This window comes from Alexandromys fortis, unplaced genomic scaffold, assembly GCF_014885135.2.
Source record: "Alexandromys fortis isolate MF-2015 unplaced genomic scaffold, M_Fortis_MF-2015_v1.1 scaffold_13, whole genome shotgun sequence".
Lineage (NCBI taxonomy): Eukaryota > Metazoa > Chordata > Mammalia > Rodentia > Cricetidae > Alexandromys > Alexandromys fortis.
Genome location: NW_026067908.1, coordinates 3,298,324 through 3,308,790, shown reverse-complemented (window position 1 = coordinate 3,308,790; position 10,467 = coordinate 3,298,324). Strand labels below are relative to the sequence as shown.

Below are 10,467 nucleotides of genomic sequence, written 5' to 3'. Positions count from 1 at the left end.
CAGATGGTCTACTTGGGGCAGCTCTCCCCAAGCAGGGCCAGAGACCACGGGCAGAATGGAACCATGGGGCATACGGATGAGAGCCACCTAGCTTGAGTCTTCAACGTGGTCTCAGAAAGTCAACCCCTCTCTGTACCTGAGTTCTGCCAACTGCAAAAGGGAGGTATGTGGTATTTAGTAAGTTGAAGATAAGATTTGGTGTAAAATGTGTGACTCAGAGGTTGGCATATTGGAAACTCCTGACTGGGAAGACTCAGTCACGATGCATCGGGCGGACGGGAGGGAGGCTCGTATTGCACAAGCACCTGGGAAGCAGACGCAGCCCCCAGGCTCTTGCAAGAGAGCCTTCAGGAGGTCATGAATCCAAGTGTCTTCAAGCTGCTCGCCTGCCTACTCTCTATGACTGAGCTTGTATAAGCCCCACAGCTGCCTGCTGAACTGTATTGGTCGGGTGCCAGAGCCCATTCTTCCTGTTAGTGGTCGTGGAAGATGCTGAAAACGCACGTGACCCACCGAGAGGCTGTCTCACCCCCGGCCAAATCTGTAAACTGGCGCCTGCTCTGGCCTGCAACCTTCATCCTAGCTTCACCCCTCCTGCTCCCTGCCGCCCGCTTCCGTTTGTGCTCAGTGCCTGTCTCTTGGCCCAGTTGGAAACGGTTAGCCCTGGAAAGGCAGTGGAGCCACCTTTGTCAGGTAGAAACCCAGATAAGACCATCGCAACCCATCAGTACGGGGGCGAGGCTGTAAGCCTGCCACTGGCCCGGTGCATGATCCAGGACAAACTTGGCCCTCTCTGTGCCCAAGGATGGGTCTTGACCAGCTGGAGATCCGCGTCTGGTTCTGGATGGAGTGGATGGGCTCTTGTTCCCCCCCCCCCCCCCAGGCTGCAGGGATGTTTGCGACGGAGGCGGCCACCAGGGCGGGGAGGAACTGGGCCCGCCCCGCGTGAGACGTCCAGGTACTGCCACCTGAGAGTCCCTGCCACAGCCGTCACCGCGAGGGGCCGCCAGCGCCCCTGTCCCAGCCAGCCTGCGCCTATGGCCTCCTTGACCACCTGGAAGAGGGCGGCATCCAGGAAAAAAGACTGCAGGTACAGGGCGGGCGGGCGGGAACTCCGCGAGGGCCGTGAGTGCCGACGGGAGGGACAGCTAGGGAGCGGGTTGGAGACAGCGAGTCACTGCTGAGCTTGGGGCTAACTGCTGCCCTAGGGCCGCCCAGGGCCTCCTGCGTCCCCACTTGCTCCCTGCTCACCTGCACTAGCCTGGAGCCGGTTGGGTCTAAGGATAAAGGGTTGCGTCTCACACCACTTAAGCCTAGCTGCTAGTGTCCCTGAGCGGGCCCTTGGGGCTTGCAGGAAGGAGGACAATGACAGCCCTGTGCCCCACCTCCCCGCACAAGTTCATCATCCTCTTGGGTTGAGAGGGGCATCCTGATCCCCAGCCCCAGTTCGGAAAGATGTGCGCCAAAGTTCCTCCACGTTCAACCCTGCAGGGATGCATCATTGCCCTCTTCTGGGTGTCACTTCCCCAGCTTCCCCCAGATCTTGACCGAGCTGGTGCCTTCCGGTGTGTTTGCTATCAGAAGGACCAGTCCTGACCTGATCTTCTCACAAGTCCTGCACCCTTGCGCAGCTGCTGCTCACGCTGCTGTCTTCCGTCCGCCCGTCTGTCCTAAACCCCCCTAACTTGACAAGCCCCAGTCTTAATTCTACATCTTCACCCCCAAACCTGTTCCTCATCCCACATCCCCGTCTCAGCGAATGACACAGTCATCCACTGAGTTGCCCAAGCCTGACACCTGGGAGTCATCACTGACCCCTCCCTCCTCATCCCTTCCCTAGTCTCTGCATCCTGCTGATTCTATCTCCAGGATGTCCAGGACTCTGCTAGACTGTTGCAGCAGCCCCTGGCTCTCCCCGTGTCTTCGGTCCTCCCCCTGCACGCATCCTTCTTAAGTACAAACCAGATGCACCTGTTTTCTACTTAAAGCCTCTTCAAGGGCTAGGCGTATAGTTTACCTAGCATGCAAGGTCCAGGACCTGGTGAGTTCAGGTTTGAAACTGGCCTGGATTATATAAGTCTCTGTCTAGAAAGCAAGCAAGCACTCCCACCACAGCCTGTGGCGGCTCATCTGGAAACTGAGGTAGTGGCTGCTGCCCTTGTAGCACTCCTGTTGGGCTGCAGTTGCTCAGCTCTGCCTGGAAGACAATCTCTCCACTCTTCGACACTTTATAAAACTCAGTTGAGGTATCCTCTTTAAAAATTTCATCTGAGCCGGGCAGTGGCAGCACATGCCTTTAATTCTAGCACTCAGGAGGCACAGACAGGTGGATCTCTGTGAGTCCGAGATCAGCTTGGTTTACAGAGTGAGTTCCGGGACAGTTGGAACTGTACAACAGAGAAATCCTGTCTTAAAAAAAAAAAAAAAAAAAAAAAAACAATAAGGAAATGCCATCTGATCCATGTGGTGGTGGTGCATGCTTTTAATCCCAGCACTCAGGAGGCAGAGACAGGCAGATCTGAGTTCGAGGCCAGCCTGGTCTACAGAGAGAGTTCCAAGGACAGGCTCCAAAACCTACAGATAAACCCTGTGTTGGACAAAAAACAAAAAACACCAGAGTCACCATCTTTTTAAAATTAATTTATATTGTATTTATTTATTGGGGAGTTAAACATGTACATGCCACAGTACACCTGCGGAGGTCAGAAGACCATGTGGGTCCCAGGGGGAGAAGTCAGGTCAGCTTGACTGTGCCCATGCAGACGCCTGTGCCCATGGAGCCATCTGTCGGCTCTGAGTCTTCAGGTCCAAGACGCACCTTTTGCTCTCTATGGTTCTCACTCAGTCTCTCAGTACACTCTGCGGATTGCTTGCCTTGTTTTAAGCATTGTGTGAGGCACTGTGGCCACAGTTTGAGTTCAGACACAGAGGCGTCTGCTCTTGGAGACCATATTCTCATAAAAGACACCAACATAAACAAAAGCAGACCGAGGGACATCAGAAATAGGCACTGCGTAAAATTTTCAATAAGATGATGGATGTGGGCTGGAGAGATGGCTCAGCGGTTAAGAGCATTGCCTGCTCTTCCAGAGGTCCTGAGTTCAATTCCTGACAACCACATGGTGGCTCACAACCATCTGTAGTGAGGTCTGGTGCCCTCTTCTGGCCTGCAGGCATACACACAGACAACATAATAAATAAAAAAAATATTTTTAAAAAGATGATGGATGCATCATAAAAATGGAGTATGCTCAGAGCCTCCCAGAGTGAGAACAGGTTCGTGTCAAAGCCCAAAGTATATCTGAGAAAGCAGAAAGGGGCTGGGAATCAAAGGTCCGGGAGCTCAGAGAAGTAGGTTGATTGCTGAGGAGGACAAGATGCCCCGACTGACATAAAGAAGCTGGGTCGTTCGTGTCTGGGAAGATTTCTCCCTGTCTAGGCTCCGCCAGTGAGAATGCAGCTGCTCTCTGACCTATGAATGCATATGAATGCATATTCATAGGATGCATGCATATTTCTTGTGTCATTGTGTGGAGAGACCAGAGGCAGGGAAACCGGAAGGGAGGCAGATTGATGACCTAGGAGAGGGAGGCTGTGCGGGGTGGGGGGGTGGGGGGGGGGGGGGGATGATTACAAGAATGGTGGGACTGGGAGAGAGAAAGTAAGCAGAAAGGGCAAAGATTTGGTAAAGCAGCAGACCACAGAGTCACTGAGATAAAGGGCAGGGCTCTGGTCAAGTAGATGCCTCTGTGTGAGTGGCCTGCCCTCCTGTGACTTCAGACTTCTGCAGTTGCTTGCAGACAGCACTGAGGCATGGCTGGTGTTGAGTAAAGGCAGGTTCACTTCCTTCTTGGTGGAGTGTTAGAAAATCTTCCGTCCTAGATCTTTTCCTTGAACAGAAGAGATTTGGACAATTTCAGGGGGTCAGAAGTGGCATTTTCCACAGGACTGTTAGGGAAATGAATGGGACCCGCCCTGGAGCCTGTACACCTTAACAGGGGCGTCGCCTCCTACCTGACCTGAAATCCACTCCTTAGCCCAGCCCAAACACAGCCGCCAGGTATGGCGTGTGCTGGGAAGAGGCCCTGCTCTTGGCAGAGCCCTCAGGGCCTGGGCTGCAAAGGTTTAATCTCATCCTTGGGCAGAGCTAGGGACGGTGGGGAGGCCACTGCTGAGGTTTTACTCATTTTTCTCAGATTCTTCAACTCGAGGTGACACCCAGGCTTGCGATTTAAGTCCCTAAGTTTCTATAGTGTTGACTATTTTCCTTCTGGGATTCCGACCTCCCACGATGCTCGGATAAGAGACTGAGAGGGACGTGCTCCGTGTGCGCCTCAGTCCCTGGTGACGTCATGAAAACCTTTCTGAGGAAGCTTTGTCCAGCCTTCTGAGGGCAGGAGGACAGAAACATGGGACAGTAGAGAGCTTTTTTTCTTTTTTCTTGGTTTCTCGAGACTGGGTTTCTCTATGTATCTTTGGCTGTCCTGGAACTAGCTTTGTAGACCAGGCTGGCCTGAAATTCACAGAGACCCGCCTGCCTCTGCCTCCCGAGTGCTGCAATTAAAGGTGTGTGCCACCACAAGAAATAGGTTTTTGGGGTCACAGCTTGAGATCTGCCAGTACTCCTGAAAGATACTCGTCACCTCACTTCAGTGGCAGCTCCTCTGTCTCCTAATGCTCATCTGATTCTTTCTGTAGCTCCCTGGCTACCAAGCCCTCAGACAGTGCCGGAAAGCAGCGTACCCAGAGACCGCACAGGCTTCTGGGAATCCTGACTTCGAGATAGCAAGTATGACTTTGGAGAGGGTGTTAGACCTCCTTTGCCTGTTTGTTTCGTTGCCCCGAGTTTTCATTTTGCTTTCAAGACAGGGTCTCATTGTGAGGCTCTCCCAGGAAGCCCCTGAACTTTCCGCAATCCTGCCGGGGCCCTCCGAGCGCTGGGGCTGCAGCGGGGTGACATCACCTCACCTGTCAAATGGAGGAGATGTCCTTGTTCAGCTCACGTTTAGGCGATCATGTGGGTGTAGTTTCTGGCACGCCTAGGAAAAACAATCTCAGGGAAAACGCCCCATCCCCTGGCTCTTAGAGCCTTTCTGTCCCCTCTTCCATGGTGTTCCCTGAGCCTTCGGTATGAGAGGAATCGTAGATGTATCCGCTGGGACTGGGCTCCACAGCTCTGCGTCTTGATTCTTTGCAGTTTTCTGTGGTGGTCTCCATCTGTTGCAAAGAGAGGTTTCCTTGATGAGGACAAATGTCGAATACAGTTAGGGATTATGCTGGTTTAGTAGAATGGTGGTTCTAGGTTCTCCGACATCCACGAAGCCCTGGGGAGCTGAAATGACAGTAGACATACTAATGTGGATGGGGGAAGTCCAGGAGGCCTCAGCCCTACACAGAAAACCAGGGGTGCTCAGGGATCTGGAGAACTAGCCTTCCCCAGGGAAGAGCACACCGATTAGTTATCCAATACCAGATGGTCAGCCCTGAAAATCATACATATGAGTAACATTATACAGACTGAGCAGGTTGTACTTATGCACTTAGGAATTTATATATATAATTACAATTAATAAAAAAAATTCATGAATTTGAAAGAGAGTAATGAGGGACTTATGGGAGTGTTTAGTGACTGCATTTGTATAAATCATGCCCGCTGGAATGGCTCCCAGGGCCCTTTGCTTTGTTTTGCATGTGTGTGTGTACCTGTGTGTGCAGGTGTGTACATGCACGTCTTTGGAGACCAAAAGTCAGCCTCAGGTGTCGTCCCTCAGCAGATGCCCTTCTTGTCTTTCACTGGGGCCTGGGGCTCCCTAAATAGACCAGGCTGGTGAGCTGGCCAGCCTGAGGAAGCGTCTTCCTGTCTCTGCCTCCACAGTGCATGCCACCAGGCCTGACTGTTATTACTGTCATTATCATTATTATACTTGTATGTGTGTATGTGTGTCACTCATGCTTCTGGAGGTCTGAGGACAACTTTCTGAACCTGGTTCTTCCTTTCCACTGTACATCATGGTGATTGATTGAGCTCAGGTTGGTTCGATGATTGGCTTTTGCATTTTAAGGGGGTTCCGTGTTTCTAGGGAGATGGCTCAGCTGTTACAAGCATTGGCTGGTCTTCCAGAGAACCAAGTTCAAGTCCCCGCACCCACATGACTGCTTATGGGCACCTACAACTCCAGCTCCAGGAGATCCAACACCTTCTCCTGGCCTCTGTGGGCATACATGTACACATGATGCACAGACATACAGCCAGCAAAGACACCTGCGTACTTAAAATTTAAAAAAATAATTAAGTTCGTTCTGGGAACCAAATTCAGGCCCGATGCTTGTGTGGCAAGCACTTTTTTGACCGCCACCCCAGCCCTGAGTGACCCATTGTGCCAGCTGTAAGGACACGGACACCCTGCAGGGCATGGGCTCCCTTTTCCCTCATCTACCACGGCGGCGTGTGAACCAGGTCCCCATCGTCAGATGCTGCCTCCTTCTGCCTCTGGCATATGGGAAGACCCAGCCCTGCCTTGGTCCCACAAGCCCATGTGTGCCAAGTGCATGTCATGTGCATTCCATGTGCATGTCATGTGCGTTCCATGTGCATGCCATGTGTGCGCAATGTGCATGTCGTGTGTGCACCATCTGTGTGTCATGTGTGCGTCTTGTGCATGTCATGTGTGTCTCATGCGGGGAGGGGGAGTGCTTTATACCAGGACTAGGCCTCCAGTAGGCAGATGAGGGGGATGGAGACAATGGGCTGCCTGAGTGTTTGGGGTACTGTTCAGGTTTACGGGTAAAGAGAGAAGTTCAGTGAGATGGGGGCACAGCTGACTCTCTAGCTTAAGCACTATCTGTGGTGAGGGCACCTCTTGTCACACACACAGACTGCATTCCCGTGACCCATCTCTGATGCCCCTTCCCTTCTCCCATTCTCTGTACTGGGATCCACTTGCACCAGCCCCTCATTACCCAAGAAAATTTTGCATGACCCCAGGTATATAGGCCTATACAATAGGTATGCAAATAAAATATCGACCGTTAATAAATAATAAAGACATTTATTTTAAAACAGTTATTATCACACATGTAATTTCACTGTTTATTAAAGGTGAACGCGAATTTGCACAGCAGTAAGATGGATGTGCTCGTGTGTTTTGTTTTCTATTTTTTTATGTGTAATGTTTTGCACGCATGTATATATGTGCACCACATATGTCCCTGGCACCTGTGGAGGCCAGAAGAGGGTTTCAGATCCCCCGAGACTGGAGTTACACACAGTTGTGAACTGTCGTGAAGGTGCCGGGACTTGAGTCTAGGTCTTGACCACTAAGCCATCTCTTCAGCCCAGCAACATTTGTTGTTGTTGTTTTGGGGTGGTTTTGAGACAGGGTTTCTCTGTGTGGCCCTATCTGTCTTGAACCTCGCTCTGTAGACCAGGCTGGCCTTGAACTCACGGAGATTCACCTGCCTCTGCCTCCCAAGTTCTGGGATTAAAGGTGTGTGCCTCAACACCTGCCTTTTTTTGTTTAATTTTGTTTTGTTTTATTTGTTTGTTTTGTTTTTAAGACAAGGTCCTACCTGTAGCCTAGTCTGGCCTAGAACTCATTGTGTAGGTCAGAACTGCCTCAAACTTGGGCATTCCACTTTATTTTGCCTTCCAAGTCTGATGTATCTATCTGTTGCTTTCATTGGTTAATTAATAAAGAAAACTGCTTGGCTTGATAGGTCAGAACATAGGTAGGCGGAGTAGACAGAACAGGATGCTGTGAAGAAGGCGGTGAGGCAGACGCCATGCCTCTCCTCTCTGAGATGGAAGCAGGTTAAGAATCTTCCTGGTAAGCCACCACCTCGTGGTGCTACACACATTAATAGAAATGGGTTAATCAAGATGTGAGTGTTAGTTAATAAGAGGCTGGAACTAATGGGCCAGACAGTGTTTAAAAGAATACAAATTGTGTGTTGTTATTTCGGGTATAAAGCTAGCCATGCGGGAGCTGGGCAAATGCAGCCTGCCGCTCCTATCAACACAAGTCCCAGGGTTACAGCCATGAGTCGTATCCCCCGCCCCAGCATCAAACAGCAGTTTTTGAAGTCATACATTTTAATACAACCTAACCCAAAGATGTATTAGCTTGATACTGAGGAATGATGGAGGGGAGATACTGGAAGTTTCTGGGGAGCAACAGAGATGGTGCAGTCGTGCGTGTACTTGCTGCGCAAGCTTGAGGAGTTGATTTGAACCCCTAACAGTCATATAACAAGTCAGACAAGGCTGCATGCGCCTGTAACCCCAGTGCTGGGGGGCGGGGGAGGGATGCATGGATCCCAGGAGCTGAGATTCAGGGAGAGACCCTGTCTCAAAGCAGTAGACGGCAAGTGATAGACAAGGATGCCAGGCATCCTCTAGTCTCCACCTGTGCACACGCCAGCACACACACACGCATGGAACACGCATCCCCTTGTGTGTCATGACGAACCCATTATGTTTCTAGAATGAAAAACGTTCTGTGCACTGCAGGAGCGCTGTGCCGCATGGCATGACAGCAGGGTGTGCGCGTGTGCCCAGAGCCAGGGCTGCTGTGAAACCACGTGGTGAGACATGGCCTAACGCTGCCAGAAACACCTTGGATTCGTGACAGATTTGATTTTGAATTAATTTTTGTCGCAATGCGTTCAGAAGCCTTTTATTGTTGCCAAAATCCTTGCAACCCTCCATGTAACTCCATGTGGGAGTGGCAGCCTGCGAGGCTGTGCCGGAAGAGAGAAGCAGCTCCTGTAGGTCGTCCTCTGCCCGCCACACGAGTGTGCCAGCCTATGTGTACATACACAAACACTATACACACACAGAGACACACACACAGACACATACACAGACACACACACAGACACAAACACATACACACAGAGACACCAGACAGACACACACAAACACACACAGACACATACACAAACACACACACAAACACAGAGACACACACATAGAGACACACACAAACACACACAGACAGACACACACAAACACACAAGACACAGACACACATACACACACAGACACAGACACACATACACACACACTTTACATTGCAAAAAAGTTAGACAGTGCTGGTGTACACCTTCAATCAATTCCAGTACTCGGGAGGCAGAGGCAGGCAGATCTCTTAGTTTAAGATCAGCCTGGTCTATAGAGCGAGTTCCAGGACAGCTAGAACTACATGAAACCCCTGTTTTGAAAAAAAGAAAAAAAAGGAAAGAAATCAGGAAACAGGTATGTCAGGTGTGGAAGGGACTGGGCCTTGGGAAGCTCTCTTACGTCTTTCAGGCTCAGTTGTTGGCTCAAGGTGGGGCTGAGCCGGTGATCTGAGTTGCGCAGGGATGATGAGTGGAAGCTAGGCAAGGACTCCGAGGGTCAGGAATGCCTGGGGGGCGTCCTGATGATGGTGGGTCTGGTTGCCTGGCTGCAGCCTCAGGACCACGGTGGTGGTGGGGAGAGTTCTGACTCTCCTGCTGACCTCACTCGCCTCATTTTCCCCTGTAAAGTGGGGAGAAGAGCAGAGCCCAGAAGCCATCCCCAGGCACTGGCACTACCAGCTAGGCCCCCTCCATCACATGTGGCTTATAAGAATCCTTTGCCATGAGTCAGCCATTGCTAAGCTGATCTCAGAAGGAGCTCTTACCTCCCTGGGCCCAGTGTTCACGGCCAGGCACCCACAGATACAGAGACACAGTGACAATCTGACCAGGCCCCACCTGAGTGATGTCCATGACAGTCAGACACACACAAACCTCTCTTCCTGCTCCTCCCCTACTTCACATAGACAGTGTCATCCAGAGGGGTCAGGGCTGGTCAAAGGAGGGGGGCCCAGGACCCAGCCAGGACTTCCTTGGAGAGCTGGCATCTGAAGTGATACACGTTCTCATCTGAAGTGATACACGTTCTTAATAAAATCTGGCTAAAGAGAATCAGAACTAATGGAGGTGAAAGCATCAGGACCTACCCACCTGACCTCTTCCATCTGTTGTGTCTACCCAGCCCCTCGTGTGTGTGTGTGTGTGTGTGTGTGTGTGTGTGTGTTCTGACTTGTATAACCTCGATGGCCTGGAAGCCCTGAAGTAGCTGAGGTGACCTTGAATTCCTGAGCCTCCTGCCTCACCTCTGTCTCCCAAGTGCTGAATTACACATGGGTGACATTTGAAAAGCGACCTCTCAATGATAAGCTCCTGGCTCCATCCCTGGTTACACGGATGAATGGAGTGTGTTGTGGGCAAAAGGAACAGCACATGCCCAGGCCTGGGGACAGGGACTGCAGGGATGTGGCAGGGCTTCATTGAGGACTTGTCTCTTCTCTTCTCTTCTCTTCTCTTCTCTTCTCTTCTCTTCTCTTCTCTTCTCTTCTCTTCTCTTCTCTTCTCTTCTCTTTTCTCTCTCTCTCTCTCTCCTCTCTCTCTCTCTCTCTCTCTCTCTCTCTCTCTCTCCCT

The 10,467-nt window shown here is 51.2% G+C and overlaps 1 protein-coding gene across 2 annotated transcripts in view; it reads left to right on the top strand.

Moving 5' to 3' along the window:
- Positions 1-927: 927 nt before the first annotated feature.
- Ttc39a (tetratricopeptide repeat domain 39A) overlaps positions 928-10,467 on the top strand; it is a 53,573-nt gene continuing 44,033 nt past the window's right edge. Inside the window, exon 1 of one of the 2 annotated variants that reach the window (XR_007590740.1) lies at positions 928-1,090. Coding sequence is in view for 1 of the 2 variants with exons in the window: in XM_050136301.1 (XP_049992258.1) it covers positions 1,038-1,090 (53 nt within the window). In the remaining variant the exon portion in view is untranslated. The remainder of the gene's footprint in view (positions 1,091-10,467) is intronic. The other variant, XM_050136301.1, reaches the window with a different exon arrangement.